Source organism: Heterostelium album, assembly GCF_000004825.1.
Source record: "Heterostelium album PN500 unplaced genomic scaffold PPL_scaffold14, whole genome shotgun sequence".
Lineage (NCBI taxonomy): Eukaryota > Evosea > Eumycetozoa > Acytosteliales > Acytosteliaceae > Heterostelium > Heterostelium album.
This window is the reverse complement of record NW_008805076.1, coordinates 241,383-258,247: the sequence shown is the minus strand read 5'-3', so window position 1 is coordinate 258,247 and position 16,865 is coordinate 241,383. Positions and strand designations below refer to the sequence as shown.

At 32.1% G+C, this 16,865-nt stretch overlaps 10 protein-coding genes across 10 annotated transcripts; 3 read left to right on the top strand and 7 right to left on the bottom strand.

Annotated features, from left to right (window-relative positions):
• PPL_10476 (Beta-hydroxybutyrate dehydrogenase) lies at positions 1 to 945 on the bottom strand (the record flags this gene model as incomplete). Its single annotated transcript, XM_020581251.1, has 1 exon — positions 1 to 945. One exon carries the CDS (start codon positions 943 to 945, stop codon positions 1 to 3), a length of 945 nt encoding a protein of 314 aa, XP_020428038.1.
• A 505-nt stretch (positions 946 to 1,450) lies between these two features.
• Positions 1,451 to 2,839, bottom strand: mdhB (malate dehydrogenase; the record flags this gene model as incomplete). Its single annotated transcript, XM_020581250.1, has 2 exons — positions 1,451 to 2,478; positions 2,818 to 2,839. 2 exons carry the CDS (start codon positions 2,837 to 2,839, stop codon positions 1,451 to 1,453), a joined length of 1,050 nt encoding a protein of 349 aa, XP_020428037.1.
• Positions 2,840 to 3,606: 767 nt separating this feature from the next.
• On the top strand, positions 3,607 to 4,111 carry ube2v (ubiquitin-conjugating enzyme E2 variant; the record flags this gene model as incomplete). The annotated part of the gene is made up of 2 exons (XM_020581249.1): positions 3,607 to 3,756; positions 3,878 to 4,111. 2 exons carry the CDS (start codon positions 3,607 to 3,609, stop codon positions 4,109 to 4,111), a joined length of 384 nt encoding a protein of 127 aa, XP_020428036.1.
• Positions 4,112 to 4,574: 463 nt separating this feature from the next.
• On the bottom strand, positions 4,575 to 6,666 carry cyc1 (cytochrome c1; the record flags this gene model as incomplete). Its single annotated transcript, XM_020581248.1, has 6 exons — positions 4,575 to 4,650; positions 4,789 to 5,237; positions 5,350 to 5,625; positions 5,897 to 5,928; positions 6,274 to 6,414; positions 6,633 to 6,666. 6 exons carry the CDS (start codon positions 6,664 to 6,666, stop codon positions 4,575 to 4,577), a joined length of 1,008 nt encoding a protein of 335 aa, XP_020428035.1.
• A 439-nt stretch (positions 6,667 to 7,105) lies between these two features.
• lst8 (WD40 repeat domain-containing protein) lies at positions 7,106 to 8,349 on the top strand (the record flags this gene model as incomplete). The annotated part of the gene is made up of 4 exons (XM_020581247.1): positions 7,106 to 7,210; positions 7,332 to 7,433; positions 7,531 to 7,985; positions 8,094 to 8,349. 4 exons carry the CDS (start codon positions 7,106 to 7,108, stop codon positions 8,347 to 8,349), a joined length of 918 nt encoding a protein of 305 aa, XP_020428034.1.
• Positions 8,350 to 8,713: 364 nt separating this feature from the next.
• Positions 8,714 to 9,632, bottom strand: cwc15-1 (putative pre-mRNA-splicing factor CWC15; the record flags this gene model as incomplete). The annotated part of the gene is made up of 3 exons (XM_020581246.1): positions 8,714 to 8,837; positions 8,928 to 9,494; positions 9,562 to 9,632. 3 exons carry the CDS (start codon positions 9,630 to 9,632, stop codon positions 8,714 to 8,716), a joined length of 762 nt encoding a protein of 253 aa, XP_020428033.1.
• A 297-nt stretch (positions 9,633 to 9,929) lies between these two features.
• Positions 9,930 to 10,442, top strand: PPL_10470 (NADH dehydrogenase [ubiquinone] 1 beta subcomplex subunit 9; the record flags this gene model as incomplete). Its single annotated transcript, XM_020581245.1, has 3 exons — positions 9,930 to 10,152; positions 10,243 to 10,298; positions 10,404 to 10,442. The coding sequence occupies 3 exons, from the start codon at positions 9,930 to 9,932 to the stop codon at positions 10,440 to 10,442; spliced, it is 318 nt and encodes a 105-aa protein (XP_020428032.1).
• Positions 10,443 to 10,755: 313 nt separating this feature from the next.
• PPL_10469 (extracellular matrix protein) lies at positions 10,756 to 11,852 on the bottom strand (the record flags this gene model as incomplete). The annotated part of the gene is made up of 2 exons (XM_020581244.1): positions 10,756 to 10,770; positions 10,872 to 11,852. The coding sequence occupies 2 exons, from the start codon at positions 11,850 to 11,852 to the stop codon at positions 10,756 to 10,758; spliced, it is 996 nt and encodes a 331-aa protein (XP_020428031.1).
• Positions 11,853 to 12,776: 924 nt separating this feature from the next.
• PPL_10468 (DUF4419 domain-containing protein) lies at positions 12,777 to 13,963 on the bottom strand (the record flags this gene model as incomplete). Its single annotated transcript, XM_020581243.1, has 2 exons — positions 12,777 to 13,264; positions 13,321 to 13,963. The coding sequence occupies 2 exons, from the start codon at positions 13,961 to 13,963 to the stop codon at positions 12,777 to 12,779; spliced, it is 1,131 nt and encodes a 376-aa protein (XP_020428030.1).
• A 358-nt stretch (positions 13,964 to 14,321) lies between these two features.
• Positions 14,322 to 16,805, bottom strand: PPL_10467 (FNIP repeat-containing protein; the record flags this gene model as incomplete). The annotated part of the gene is made up of 5 exons (XM_020581242.1): positions 14,322 to 14,360; positions 14,934 to 14,987; positions 15,229 to 15,557; positions 15,582 to 16,334; positions 16,454 to 16,805. The coding sequence occupies 5 exons, from the start codon at positions 16,803 to 16,805 to the stop codon at positions 14,322 to 14,324; spliced, it is 1,527 nt and encodes a 508-aa protein (XP_020428029.1).
• Between the last annotated feature and the right edge of the window lie 60 nt (positions 16,806 to 16,865).

The following is a 16,865-nucleotide window of genomic DNA, read 5'->3' as shown; positions in this document are numbered from 1 at the left end:
TTATTCAAGTACCCAACCATGACTGACTATGACTGATTGTCCGGTTAATGCTTTCGATGGCATGTGGACAAATGTGACAGCAACCTCATTGACATCCTCAAACGAGGTGAATTCACCATCGAGTGTATCTTTGAGCATGACGCTCTTGATGACCTGATCCTCTGAGATTCCCATACGCTCTGCAATCTGTGGAATCTGACGCTCGACCAGCGCGGTTCTGACGAATCCTGGACACAACAAGTTGGAACGAACGTTGTACTTGGCAGCCTCTCTAGCTACCGAACGATTCAATCCCTCCAATCCATGCTTGGCAGTGACATACGGTGATTTCAAATCCGATGCAACCTTGCTATGTACCGATCCAATAAAGATAATCGATCCTCCACGAACCGTATCTTTTTTGAATTGGCGGATGGCGTGTTTCGCACACAAGAACGATCCGTCGAGGTGAACGGCCAACATTTTCTTCCACATCTCAAGCGGCAAGTCCTCCAGTGCCTCGATATGTTGGAATCCGGCATTCGAGACGACGACGTCGAGTCCACCAAACTTGGCGACAGTTTTCTCAATGCCCTGACGGACATCCTCCTCCTGGGTGATGTCAGCTTTGATGGCAATCACCGAGCCTGGATATTGCTTGTCCAACTTTGTGGCGACATCCGACGCCAACTGACCATTCAGATCGGCAACAGCAACCTTACCACCTTCCTTGAGGAAACGCTCCACTATTCCCAAACCAATACCAGCAGCTCCACCAGTTACAAAACAAACCTTGTTATTCATACGTCTCAATGGTGAGGCATCGCTATTATTGCTGTTGTTGTTATTATTATTAACACTTGAATATGATCTTACAACAGAAGATGAAGCATTATACATTAAATTACCAACAACATTCTTTACTGTTGATGATTTAAACAGAATTTGTTTTGTTAAACTAAACATTTATTTTTCTACACGAAAATAAATAATTAAATAAATAAAAATATATATATATCTTAAAGTAAATGATTTTTTATGATAAATTGTTTTCAAGAAATCAGAAATTCAAATGAATACTACTTTATTTTTTTTTTATTGCATAAATTTCTAAACCAATCAAAGTCGTTATAAATTAGGTTGTAATTTTTTTAAAGATATTATTTTTCTCAAAGTCTGTGTTTGTTTTTTTTTAAGAAGAAGAGTAATAAATTAATAGATTATAGAAACATTTACTATATATATATTCTCATTGCCAAATTCTATATTTCAAAAGAGATGATTGTTTTACTTTTAACTTCAATTTGACTTGAATATTATTACCTTAACATTTGAAATCAGCAGAATGAAACAGAGTGGTTTGATATTTTTTGATTTATTAAAGTTTGTTATATATAAACAAAAAAAAAAAAAAAAGAAAAGATTAATTAGAGGTTTTTCTTTTTTTCAATTAATTATATCATATGTTTGTTTATGGAAGAAGGTGGGCAATGGCATCACGTTCAGAGATCAACTCCTTGTTGGTGACATCGAATCTCTCCTTGGAGAATTGGTCGAGTTTGAGTCCTTGGACGATTTCGTATTGTCCGTTCTTGCAGATGACTGGGTATGAGAAGTAGAGTCCCTTGTCGGCACCGTACGATCCGTCAGAGAAGACGGCCATGGAGGTCCATTGACCGTTGGTTCCGTAGGTCCAATCTCTCATGTGATCGATGGCGGCAGAGGCGGCGGAAGCGGCGGACGAGAGTCCACGGGCGGCAATAATGGCGGCACCACGTTGTTGGACGGTTGGGATGAAGTTGTCCTTGATCCAGGCGTTGTCGCTGATGTAGTTGCTAATGGACTTTCCAGAGATCTTGGTGCTGGTGATATCTGGGTATTGGGTGGCAGAGTGGTTACCCCAGATACAGAAATCGGTGATGTCGGTGACGGAGCAGTTGGCCTTTTGTGACAATTGAGCCAAACCACGGTTGTGGTCGAGACGGGTCATGGCAGAGAAACGCTTTGGATCGATGTTTGGTGCGTTACGGGCGGCAATCAAGGCGTTGGTGTTGGCTGGGTTACCGACGACCAAGACACGGAGGGTGTCACGGTTGGCGGTCTTGTCGAGGGCCTTACCTTGGACAGAGAAGATTTGGGCGTTGGCAGCCAACAAATCTCCACGCTCCATTCCCTTGGAACGTGGCTTGGCTCCGACCAAGAGGGCATAGTCAGCACCTTCAAAGGCAACCTCTGGGTTGTCCGATTGGACGATTCCCTTCAACAATGGGAAGGCACAATCGTCGAGTTCCATGGAGACACCCTTCAAGGCGTTCATGGCACCTGGCAACTCGAGGCATTGCAAAATGACCGGTTGGTCCTTACCGAGCATATCACCACTGGCAATTCTGAACAACAATTGGTAACCGATTTGACCAGAGGCACCAGTAATGGCGACACGGAGTGGTGCCTTACCCTTACCAGTGGCAAAAAAGTTGGCAGTGCTAAAAGTTCTGATTCCTAATGGTTATTGATTAAATGTTAATATAACATTCATTTATCATGTTTGTCTTATATATATATTTATATTATTCATTATGATTATTATTATTTATTGTCATTTTCTATATTATGTATAAGTATTCTTTTGGTGTTGTTTTTTTTTTTTTTTTTTTTTTTTGATTTGGTTTAATTTAATTTGTCTTTATTTGATCGATGTATAATCTGATCTGATCTGATCATTTGTTTAATTATCTGATTAATTGATTTTTTGTGATTTTATTATAATTGATTATTAAATACTGAAATTATTATTGTTGTGATTTAATATATATTTATGTGTAATCTGAAATTTCCTACCAGTAGATAATCCCTTGTACATTTTTGATTTAAATTTATTGAAAATAATGAAATAATCGATTGTGTGTGAAGTTATTATCATTCACTGCAACAACACTAAAAAAAATAAAATCAAAAAAAAAAATTTTTGATAAAAAAAAAAAACAAATATTAAACTAGAAAAATCATCATAAAAGTGTCACTGTTTTTTAATTCCCGATGATGGTGATAAACGACAAAAACAACTAAAACAAGAGCTTTTTCCAAAATAGTTGGAAATTACTTCTTTTTCAAAATGTTATACAGATAGTATGCTATTATCTTTTCACAAAAACATTATCTAAATTTAATCATTTATTAGTAGGTCTAAAAGTTAAAAAAAAAAGATATGATTATAGTCCAAATTTAAAAAAAAAAAGGAATATTATATTATAATATCAACCAATCTTATAACATCATTTTTTTAATAAATAAATCGATGTTGGTGAAGATGAATATAATCAATAATTACATCACACAGTTAGTTCGTGGCAAGCACCAATAAAGTCTGGAAGTTCTTTTTTCTGCATTAATTTTGAAAAAAAAAAAAGCAAAACCAAAATTTTAAAAAAAAACAAAAATGTTTGTATTTCTTTTTTAATTATTGTTTTTTTTTTAAATTGTTTAGAGATCTATAAATATATATATATTAATATTAATATTATTTATTATTAGTAGTAGAGTTAGTTAGTTAGTTAGTTAGAGTAAAGATAGATAGATAGTAGTTTAGTATAATAGTTGATAATAGTAAGAGAGAGAGAGAGAGTAATAATGTCTGTTTTACCACGTAACTTTAGATTGCTTGCAGAGTTGGAGAAAGGAGAGAAAGGATTGGGTGATGGTTCCGTATCATATGGTTTAGAGTCGCCAGAGGACACCTATCTTAGCTCATGGATCGGAACAATCATTGGTCCAAATCAAGTAAGTAACTTACTACAATAACTACTACTAAGTAGTAATAATAACAACAAATAATTAACTGATTTGTTTGATTTCGATTCAACAACAGAGTACACACGAAAATAGAATCTATAATTTAAAGATATTTTGTGATAAAGATTACCCAAACAAACCACCAAGTGTCAAATTCGAATCGAAAATCAATATTCCATGTGTAAATCAACAGACAGGTGTTGTTGAGCCAAAGAATTTCCCATTGTTGAAAGATTGGAGCGACAAGACAACTATTGAAACTATTTTATTGGAATTGAGACGTGAAATGACTACAACTGCAAATAGAAGATTGCAACAACCACCAGAAGGAACTTACTTTTAGATTGTTTGATTTTATAAATAAATAAATAAGATATAGTAACAATAGTAATAACAACATCAATCACAACAACAAAACAAAACAAAACAAAAACAACAAAACAAACAAAACAAACAAAAAAAAAAAAAAAAAACCAACAAACTGTAAAGATATGAAATAGTTTAAATATTATATTAATTTATAATTCCCACCTCATCAACAACAACAACAATTAATAGCCCCCTTTCTTATAAATTTAGTTTTAATAAATATAAAAATTATTAAAAAAAAACTATAAATAACCAATTAATTAAAGATATTGTTCGTCAGAATTCTTATCAAGATTATAATTAATATTAATATTCATATTCAAAGAAAAAAAAAAATTATTAAAAATATAAATGTAGATACTTTAATTTATATTTATTATTATATTATTGTTTATTAATGAATAATGATAGGTCAAGTGTTGTTGTTGTTGTTTTTTTTAAGTTTTTGCTGTTGTTATTGTTGTCAAAAAACAAAAAGCATAAACCAATAAAAGTAAATTTGTCTTTTCTTTACTTTTGTTGTTGTTTGCTTTTTGTTTTTTTGTGTTGTTGTTATTGTTGTGTTGTAAAAAATTAAAATGATTATTTTAATCCTTGAATTGGATCTTACGTGTCTTGATCGTGCTCCACTTCAAACGCTTCCAGTAAAACATTGGAACGGCGATCAATGAGAGACCGAGAATAATTTTAATACCTAATTTCTTTCTGTCGTCGTGCTCTGGCTCCGATGCCCAGGCGAGGAAAGTGGAAACGTCCTTGGCCATCTGCGAGACCGATGCTTCGGTGCCGTCGTCGAATTCGACTTGACCCTCGGATAATGGTGGGGCCATAGCAATCTTGGTGCCAGGGAAGTATGGGTTGAAATATTGTCCCTGGGTGATCTTGACACCGCTGGGTGGCTCGACGTAGGTGGTCAACAACGAGAACACATAGTCTTCGTGACGTCCACGTGCCTTGACGACCAACGACATATCGGGTGGCAAAGCACCATTATTTGAGAAACGTGCAGCATTTTGATTTTCATAGGGTTTTGGATGATAATCGGTGATTGCTCCTTTACGTTCAAACATATCTCCCTCTGAATCTGGTCCGTCCATAACCTTTTTGTTTTGTTTGTTTTTGATTTAATCAATCAATTTCAATAATTAATTCAAATTCTTTCTGCACATATATATATATATGTTAATAATAGTGTTACATTGTTATACATACGGTCAATTCGGCGGTGTATGCCTTCATTTCATCGGCAGTGTATGCAACGTCGATCAAATGACGGTAGGAGATCATATCGAGACTGTGACAGGTTGAACATACTTGAGTATATACTTGATGTCCACGACGAATTGAAGCGTGATCGAATGATTGCCATGGGAAACGATGGTTCCATGGGAATTCTGGTGGTTGAGCAAAGTCATCAGACAAGAACATGCTACCAGTGGCCAATGAAGCACCAGTCAATGCTGTAGCAGTACCAAAGATTAACTTGGCCTAAAATTGATATCAAATTTTGATTATTAGCATTATTATTATTAATTATTTAATTTATTTATTTCATTGCTAATTTGATATGATTGTTTTGATCGATCAATGGCTGACTGTTCAAATCAGATCTACTTTTTGTATGTGTTTTTAGTGTCTTGTTGCAGTTGTGTTTTTCGAAAAAAAAAAAAAAGTAACTCAAAAAAAAAATAAAAAAAATAAAAAAAAGTAGAGATAATTTAGTGTGATCTACATAATTATTCTGTCATCTGTCTCTTACTGTTATAACTATACTATTATTATCTATTGATTCTTAATTATATATTTGTTATGATTCTAAATTTCCTTTTTCTTTTTTTGATAAAGCTTTGATTGATCGTTATCTTTGCTAAAATTGATTCTATTTTCATTGCTATAAATTTGATATGAACTCGATATTATGTTATGTAACATCGTTACATGTTGACAAGACTATTTATCGATCCAAACATTTTTACTCTACTACTTTTTTTTTTTTTTTTTTTTTGTTTTTTTTTTTTCATTGATTTATTTATTTATTGGTTTGATTGATTGATTGATTGATTGTTTGATCATTCGATTGTTCTACTTATTATTATTTACTATTTACTATTGTTTTTTTATTAATATTTAAAATACCTACATTCTTTCTTAAATGGTTGAACATCATTTTTATTAAATATGCTTGATTATCTACACTATATAGTTTGTTGAAAATTGAATCTAGAACTACAAAAGAGGTTGAAAGGTAGGTATTTGATGTGATGTAATGAACTACAACTACTTTAACTACTTTACTACTTCTTTATTTTTGAATATTAATTACTACTAATAATAATAATATTGATTCTCGAGAATCAGAATTGCTGCCTCCTTTTCTCAAAGCGATATATTCAGGTGGGTGATTACTGATGATGAATGTGAGTTTTTTTTTTTTTTTTTTAATTTTCAAAATGCAAAAAAATAAATCAAAAAAATGAAAAAAAAAATCATCATACCTGCGTAACGTTGTTCCGTTATTGATCTACTCATAAAATAGGCAGTATTAAAATCATAAATTTATGATTTTAAATTAACATTTCCAAATCAATAAAATTTAAAATTTATTTATTTGTGCAGAAATAGAAATATAAATACTAGAATTTAGTTCCACTAATAATTGGAATCATATTATAATTTTTTGATAAACAATGAATAAAATGATATACAATGACTACTTCACTTCTGATAAATATTGATTGATCAAACAAAACCGATCGGATTATTTATAAACTTTTGAGTTGTTGTGTGTTTGTTTGATTTGTGTGTTTTTAATTTATAAACCTTTTTAAATATCTTTTTATTTTTAAAAATTGTTAAAAAGGAAATAAAATAATCAAAATAATTAAAAAAAAAAAAAAAAAAACAAGTTTTATAACAATAAAAATTTGTAAAATTTTAAATACATATATATAATATATTATAATAAGCAATGCCAGGAGGTATTATACTTGCAACAGCTAGCTATGATCATACTATAAAGTTTTGGGATCCACCTAGTGGAGGTTGTTATAGATCGATTGATTGCGGTGATTTCGTATGTGTTCAACCATTCAATATATAATATATTACAACATGAAAAAGACTCAATCAATCAATCAATCACAATAGGTTCATCATTTCATTTAACTAACTTTCTTTTACTTTTGTTAATTTAGCATATAAATAGATTAGAGATAACAGCTGATAAACATTATATTGCTGCTGCAGGACATCCACAAACCAAACTTTTTGAAGTCAATTCAAATAATAATAATCCTGTATGTATCATTAACAAACAACATTGTCTTAATACACATAATGATATTCGTTGATATTAACATATCAAATGATGATGATGATGATTATTATTATTAGGTAACAAGTTTCGATGGTCATAAAGTGAATGTAACATCGGTTGGTTTCCAGAAGGAAGGTAAATGGATGTATACAGGTTCAGAAGATGGTACCGTTAAGATTTGGGATATAAAGGCACCGGGATGTCAGCGTGACTACGAGTGTAATGCACCGGTCAATTGTGTTGTTCTCCATCCGAATCAGGCGGAACTGATATCGGGTGATCAAAACGGTAGTATCAGAGTGTGGGATCTGATTTCGAACACTTGCAGTCGTGAGTTGGTGCCGGACGGTGAGAACGGTATCACTTCACTCTCGATCAGCTCCGACGGTTCAATGGTAGTGGCATCCAACACCAAAGGCAAATGTTTCGTTTGGCACCTAGGTGAAGACGACACCTCGCGATTCGACCCACTCCACAAAATCGAAGCACACAACGCACCCATTCTCAAATGTTTATTCTCACCCGATACCAAGTAAGTGTTTAACTATCAATCAATCAATCGATCAGCCGTTAATTAATATGATAGATTACTAATATGAATAATTAATATTAATTATAATGATAATTAATTTGTTGTTAGGTTGTTGGCAACAGCATCTGCGGATCATACAGTAAAGATTTGGAATACAAAGAAATTCAATGTTATACAAACTTTGAATGGACATCAACGATGGGTTTGGGATTGTTCATTCTCGAATGACTCTGCTTATTTGGTTACAGGATCGAGTGATCAAATGGCAAAACTCTGGGATTTACATCAAGGTGAATCAGTAAAGACTTATTCAGGACACAGTAAAGCTGTCAACGCTGTTGCCCTTAATGATTTACCACGTTAAAGCAAAGAAAACAGCACATAGCTTAACAAAAAAAAAAAGTAAAGAGTAAAGTCGAGTAATAGCGCTATTATTCGACTTTTACTTGAAATACCACAAATATTTAAAGATAATAATAATAGTAATAATAATAATATCGATATACAAACACACACACACACACAATCCAAAGCTAATTACCAAAATAATAATAATATGTAATGTAATGTTAAACATTGTAATAGAAATATAATCAAACAAGACAAGTCAAACCAATATAATTAATATCAATAACAATCTTTGTAAAATAAATGAAAAATGAACATAGTTCTAAATTAAATAATTGTTGGTTGTTGTTGTTGTTGTTATTCTATTAATTTTTAATATATTATTTTATATATTTTGATAAGAATTTCCTTGCAAAATCATTTCTAGTTGTATCGTTTATAAATCTTTTCTTTGTAACAGGTTCATCTCTTGCTTGATTCTTAAATATAGAGTCATCATACCACCTAAGTTGATTTTAATTAGAGAGAGAGAGAAGAGTTAATATTAAAGTTATTTTTTAATATATATAAATAGATTTCTTTTTGTTTACATACTTTTTCTTCATTGAATAATCATTATTATTATTATTATTCTTATTTAAAAGTGGATTGCTTGAAATCAATTTCTCTTGTCTTGCGAGTTTCTCAGAGTCTGCATCTTCCATTTGTTTTCTCTTTTGAGCTTCTGCCTTTTCTCTCTTTAGTTTCTCGAGTTCTCTCATGAGTTCTTCTTCGTCGTCTTCATCATCGTCGTCACTATCACTTGCGTCGCTATCGTCGTTATCATTATCTTTCTTATTGTCATCTCCACTATCATCATCATCATCACTACTATCTGTATCATCCGCATCTATATTCTTATTCTTTGTTGTTGTTGAAGTTGTTGTTGTTGTTGATCTTTGTTCTAATCTTTCTTCTCCCTCTTCTTCTTCTTCCTCTTCTTTATCATCACCATAATCTCTATTTCTATCTCTATCATTATCTCTATCGGTATTTCTATTATTTCTTGATTCTTTTCTTGAATCTAACATTTGTTTTTGTTTCAATTCTATCTGTTCTAAACGTTCTTTTTCTCTTTGTTGTCTCTCACGTTCCTCCATTGCTTTTTGACCAACATCATCTCTAAATACATTTGTATCGGTTTAGTTAGATATAATCAAGCAATAAACAACCAATTAAACAAACATACCTTGTCTTCATCTTTGTATGACCAGCCAAATCTTTGGAGGAATATCCAACCGATTTATATTTATCAGACATATTCTTTACTTATTTATATTTATATATATACAAACAAATGTTATTAATAAAAATGAATGAATAGTTAATTAATATATATTGCAATATATATCTAAATAAGTATGTTTGTATCTAATTATCACTTTCTTTTAATGAAATTTTTTAAATTAAAATATTTTTATGTTTTTGATTTTTGCTTTTTTTTTTTTTTTTTTTCTAAATTTTTCGATTTTTTCTGTGTGTGTGAATAGTTTAAGTGATCACACTGATTGATGGTTGCATTTCTTTTTTAATATTGTTTAGCTAGATAGATATATAATGTCACTTTCACATGCACAAAAAGTGATTAGATTGTACCGTAAGGGTTTGAAATCGATTAGAGATTACTCTGAGGATTACGATTGGTTCTTGACCAACGCTCTTCAGTTGCGTAACACCTTGAAGGCCAGAAAGAATGAAACCAACCCATTCTTGATTCAACAGCACATGAAGGACTTTGAGAAGTTTGTAAACTACTGGGAGCACCCAGATCCTTATATTCGTATGTAATCAAATCATATCATATCAAATCACAAACCAACTCTTTGATCATTCATCGAAACTAACTCAAAACTTTGTACAAATATAATAGCATGTGATGCACCAGGTGGATCAAAATGGCAAAGAAACATCCCACCTCCAAAATGGGTAATTACCATCAACTTTTATCTATATATATTTATTTAGTATCATATAGTTGAACATTCATTCATATACTTACATATTTGTTTACTTATTTCAAATACTTTTTAGGCTGTTAATCCAAAGTCACATTTATTAAACGAAGATTAAATTTAGATATTTATAAATAATAACAATAACAATTAATTAAAGCAACAACAACAAAACAAAAATAGAGAATTGAATAGTTTAGAATCATGATTTTACATAATTATGTTTATTAAATAAACAATCATTCATTCGAATGAATGTAATATATAATAATATCAACAAATATAACAACAATAACTATAACTAATAGTAATGTTAATTGCTTATTATTATTATATTATTATTTGAGAAAAAAGGAGAATTCAATTCACAGAATATGAAACAAAAAGAAAGAATAGAGAAAACAAATATTGTTTTAATTTTTATTGTAATACTAACTAGTTGTTAACTTTATTTATAAAAAAAAAGAATGAATGAAAAATAGTAATATCTGGTAATTGTTGTTGGTTGGTTGTGTTTTTATTAACAGTTGGAGATTGGAGTGCTTACACATTGTCCGTTGGCTGGGTTACATTGATCAAAGGTACAACGGTTGTTGTCGAAACAACTCTTGGTTTTGTGAGCACAAGATTGACTGACAGAGTCACAGAAGTCTACGGTACATGGGTAATTGTCATCACAGTTTGGTGAGGATGCAGTGCATCCATTTACCGGATCACATGACCATCTAGTACAGAAGGTATCTTGTGCGCAGACACGTCTTGTGTATTGACATTGTCCTGTGGTGGAGTTGACAGAGTCTACAGTGCATGCGTTGTTGTCGTCACATGAGCTGGCAGAGTGATATACACAACCAACAGCTGGGAAACATTCGTCAACGGTGTTTGGATTGTTGTCATTACAAACAACAGCAGTGTATTGACAATTTCCATTGGCGGTGTTGCAACTGTCGAGAGTGCATGCGTTGTTGTCGTCACATGACTTGGCGGCGAATTGACAGAGACCGGTGGTCGATGAACATTGGTCGATGGTACATGGATTGTTATCGTTGCAAGTGACAGCAGTGTTTTGACATTGTCCGGTGGCGGTGTTACATTGGTCGGTGGTACATGGATTGTTGTCATTGCAAGTCTTGGCGTAAGTACAGCACTTGTCATTCAATATGAACTGGACTTGACATGGACTGGTATTGGTACAAGTTGAGGTGGCACTGCAAGTGAATGGAAGGTTTTGGCAGCCTAAATTGACATCACAGAAATCGTAGGTATTTGGATTGTTGTCATCACAGTTCTTTGCGGAAGTAGTACATCCAAGAGTTGGGTGGCATCCATCGACCACACATTTGTTATTGGAGTTACAAGTCACAGGATTATGGAAACAACCAGTTGACCAATTACAAGTATCAATATAACATTTATCGTTTGAGTTACATGAAGCACATGGATTCAATCCACCAGTCAACTGACCACAAGTAAAATTTAAGGAAATAACCAAAGAAATGGTAATTAAAATATTTCTTGAAAGTTTCATTTTATTTATAGATAATATACTATTATATTTATATTTATATTTATGTTTTTAATTAGAATGGAATGTTTTGATTCAGTATCAAAAAACTTATTATTTATAGTTATTATTTTTTGGTAAAACAGTATATTGTTATGGGGAGTTTAAAGAATGTCATATTACATTTATAGAAATAATTAAAATTCTATTTTTACCATAATAAATCCTCCGTAAGATTTTAAAAGATGGAATGAATTTTTTTAAAGTATAAACATATATCAAAGTAGTTGTTTCATCAGCACAAAAAAATTACCAAAAAGAGTAAAAAATAAAAAACCAAGCATATAGGCGCAGAATCCAATAGTACTCACACCTGTCCTGATATATTTTTATTTCAAAAAGAAACCAGGTGATTCTGATATGACTGATTGAAAACTTTCAGAAAATGAATGATTTTCTATGTGAATTGGTGGATCTAATTGATTTACTTAGTGATATATTCACCACATCCAATACCATGGAATTGAGATTAAATGTTGTTTAGAATCAAAGATAGATGGTTTCGATCGGCAGTTATTCTAGACTCTTTACAGTTTGTATTTTTAGGAAAACATCTTGAATATTTTTGGATTTAATATATCTATAATTAATTATAGGATTTCTCTTCTTCATTTGCCACCAATCAGGACTAGGATCTTTCTTCATTTTATCCTACACACTTTCTCTCACCCCGCAAAAATATCTATCTTAACAGTAGGGATATTTAGATTCTTATTTTGTTCTATCATCAATCATTACACAATTCCAAAGAACAAGATAAATCAAATAACTGTATACCAAAAATGATGGTGCCAACAAAATTTCCTAAAAGTAGAAAATAAAATTATGGTTTTGGAAAAGCAAATCTTGTTTCAACTTTATTTGAATTAAAAATGGTTTTTTATTTATTTAGTTTTTCTTTAAAGCTGGGAGATCAGATTCTTTTACCATCATACACCAGTTGAGTTGTGGGACGATGGTTGACTTTTGATCGGCAAGCTTAACAGTGTAGTGTCCACCAAAGAGCTGAGCATCGTACATGGTACCATTGTCATCAATCTTAACGTCCAATACTACATATCCGTGGGCAATTTCTTCAGTGTCAATGAGTGGCCATTCTGAAACCAATTCACCCTTGGTTCTGAATCCTTGTTTCTCCTTATCGTCACCACGCCATTGACCATCTTCAGCGAAACATGAGAAAACAGTGATCCAACCGCTCAACCAGGTTGGACCGGATCCACCACCAACATGATTGGCAATACGATTCCACCACTCGGTATCAGCCTTTCCTTCTACGGAGGCAATGAATTGATCGATGATTGGGTTGAGCATAGTTGTCCATTTGCTCATCAATTTCTCTGGCAGGTCAAATTCGTTCAAACGTTGTACTTTGTCTTTTTAATTGACTTCCAGTCTTCAACTGAACCGAGCAAAGTAACTGATGGCAAACCACAACGCAAGGAGTATTTGAAATTGAAATACTTTTTCATTGTTGCCATTAAGCAGACAGCTCCAACGATTCTATCGGTGTAGGTGGTGGTTGTGAATGATGGCATTGCCCAATCCTTAAGAGTTGGATCGTTGATATTCTTGGCAATGAGTTCGGTCATTGTTAAAGTCATTTCATCGTATGGAGCGGAGAAGAGAGTAGCGTTGGCAACAACTTCAAGCTCCTTCTTATCATCGTGGCTGACAATCTTGGATCTGAGTTGCTCTGCATTGGCATTGAGGTAGAATGAAAATTGGGTCATAATGGCAATCCAAATATCGTCTGGTCTGATGACGAGGTTGTGGTGTTGAGAGTAGGCGAGGTAACAAGCTTGGAGGAATGAATTGTTTCCGAGATAGTAGTTACCCAAATCATTCAAACTGGTACCAACTGGAACCATAGCTGGCTTTGAAGTATCAAGTTTTGGCTCTTCATATTCATTCTTTTGGGTGTATTTATCAGCGGATTGTCTCAAGTTGGTGGAATGGTTGAATTCAGAATAATATCTTGAGCTGGTATCTGCTGGTGTCGCATTTGAACTTCCTGTGATTTGAATGTTGGTTGATTTAACATCCTTTGAAATGTTGTAGTGATATTGTGACATGATTGATTTATATAAATATTGTTTTTATTTGTTGTTAATTAGTTTAAAATGATATTGATGAAAAAAACAAAGGTTGAATTCACTCCTTTTATAGATTCGGTTCAATCAATTATTTCCCACCTACGATCTTTGAGATTGAAGGAGTAAATACCAAAATTTCATGAATCTGCTTTGAAAAGTTTTTAGTGAAATTTTGGTAACCAAAGATTAATCTTTTAATCATGATATTTTCGAAAAGGTCAAAAAAAAATAAAAAATCATAAAAAACGACCTTTAGGTCTGACACTAATATTTTTCTTGAAATGCGTGGTATCAGACCTAAAGGTTGGATTTTGAACCGAAAGTGTATTTTAATATATTAAATTGAGACTTTGCAATTTAAATTTTGATGAGAGACCTGCACAAAAAAAAATGGTAAGTGAATAATGAGTCATAAAAAATTTTTTTGAAATTGTTTTTTCTTTATTATTTTTTATTTATTATTATTATTTTTTGTATTGCTATTTGCTTTATAACTATTTTTTTTTATTCATTTTTTTTTTTTTTTATTTATTATTTTTTCATTTTGATTTTAATAAAAAAAAATTATCAATTTTTGATTATTTTCTTCTATTTCACAAAATTAATTTTGCACTAATTTGGTAAAATGAAAGAAGAATTCAGAAAAGAAAATTCACTTTCCTGAAAGACTGAATTGCTATGAAACTAATAGAACCAGAGTGACTAAAAGAAGATCCAAGTCAAAACAAGTATTATCTTCAGTTGTTCCACCTGTAGCACCAGTTCAGGATGTTCTACCCCCCCCCCCCCCATCGCACCGATTGCACAGTCTCCAATCATTACTGCCCCACAACCAACTACACGTATTATAATACCTAGCCCAAGTTATCGATAACTCCCCAGTCGATACTTCAAATATAGTTCCAACAACACCGGCTCCACTGGATTGAAAGATAACTCATTATTTTACTCTGGGTTTACCCATGGAAACCTTGATATTTCTTACACTTCCTCTCTTTGTGAACTAAATGATGATAAAATATTAAGATATTAATTTGTTGTAATCATTGATTAGATATAAAGTTTACTATATTTTCTTTCTATAATTATTCATTTAATATATCTAGAAATCTTTGAAGGAAGTAAGATTCATGAATTATTGCTGAAATAAAACCATGTTTCAAAGTTTGTCCAAATATTAGATAGTGTTGTTTAAATATTTTTCTGGTTTGAAGGAGATGGAGGTAATTTTGATTGTGAATCACATTTATATTGGTTATCGATTTAGATTGTTGATAATGACTGATTGCCGAGGATTGAATAGTTATTGTGTTAATTGATTTTGGAAGAGCTGAGGCTGGACTATTGATGTAGCCCCCAAAATTAATTGTTTCAACAGAATTTGGAATGAAACCTTCAGTCAACCGACAAGGATTATATTTAGGTAATATGAGTTCCTTAATGGTGTTTGGTAATACAATTTTGCTACAATCTATATTTTCTATTAAAGATTCCAATTGAATTGACTCGATACCAGATGACTCTGGAATAGTAAATCTCTCTACCATGATATTCTCTAATATTAACTTTTTCACTTTAAAATTGGATAGGAACATACTGACAACCGAAGTAGTAAGTCTCTCGAATTGATGTTGTGATTCTCTTGGAAATGGTTCATCGAAATATACGATTTGTGGAATGTCCAAGTATTTAACAGTTAATGGGATTGATCTGCTGTTTTCCAAACAGCAATTTAGTGTTAGGTTGGTTACGCTCTTTGGAATATCTCCTTCTTTGATGAGGTTGTTATCAAAGTCGAAACCACCAGATATTGAAAGACTTTCGAGGTTTTGTAGCTTTCTAATCTGTGATCGAATTGTATCTGTAAAATATATTTCATTTATATCCAAAGAAACAAGTTGGTGAGGAATCGCTATCTTCAAGTTTGGTGATCCAGAGATTTGAAGATGTTTCAATGTGTTTGGAAGTGCTTGATCATCGATATCAAATGTGTAGTATTTAAATTTCAATGATTTCAAATTGGGTGGAAGTATTCTTGGTATTATAGGCTGATCGAATTGATATTCGAAACTGAGAAAGGTTACGGAGTCTGGAAAGACACCGGGTACTAGTGGCTCATTAAATTTCGAAGTAGACCACGAACAACCTAGTTTCGATCTAAACTGTATCTTCTCTACACCTTCACCGAAGCTACCTGGTTGCAACGACCCATTGAAACCGAGGAATCGAATGAATTTGATATTGGAAGGGAATCCATTCTTTGGAATAACAGAGCAACCATAAACATGTGTTATACTTGTGAAACTCAACAGTTTAGCAAGTTGATTTTCATCTAGCTCTAATTCCTGGTCTATAATAAGTGTTTTAATATTTGAAGAGATTGTTCTCATTTTTTCTATTTGATCTTGATTATTTGCACATTAGTAAATCTATTAAAGTATAATCGAAAGCTTTAAATGAAATATATACATTTTGCAATTGTATAATCTATCTTTAATTTGTGTATTCGATGATATGTAAAAGGCGCCCAAGGATTCGATGATAAATATAAACTACATTCTCTTTGCTTTTCGGAATCGATAAAAATATCTTTGAATGATTTTAAAAAGAAATTATGATATACATCTTTTGGTTGACCAATAAAAGGTGTCGGGTTGAATCTAAAGTATTTATGTCTATCGTTAAACCATCTATTACAAACAAATGTGAAACATATACGATCGATATTATCTCTAAGATGATCAAATATTTTAATTAAAAGTATATGTGATAGATTGACAAATACATTATCTGTATTACTATTATTATTATTGTTGCTCATTTTAAATAAAAATACAAATGTCAGTGGGCATTTTTAATTTATTCTTCAAAAACAAAAAAA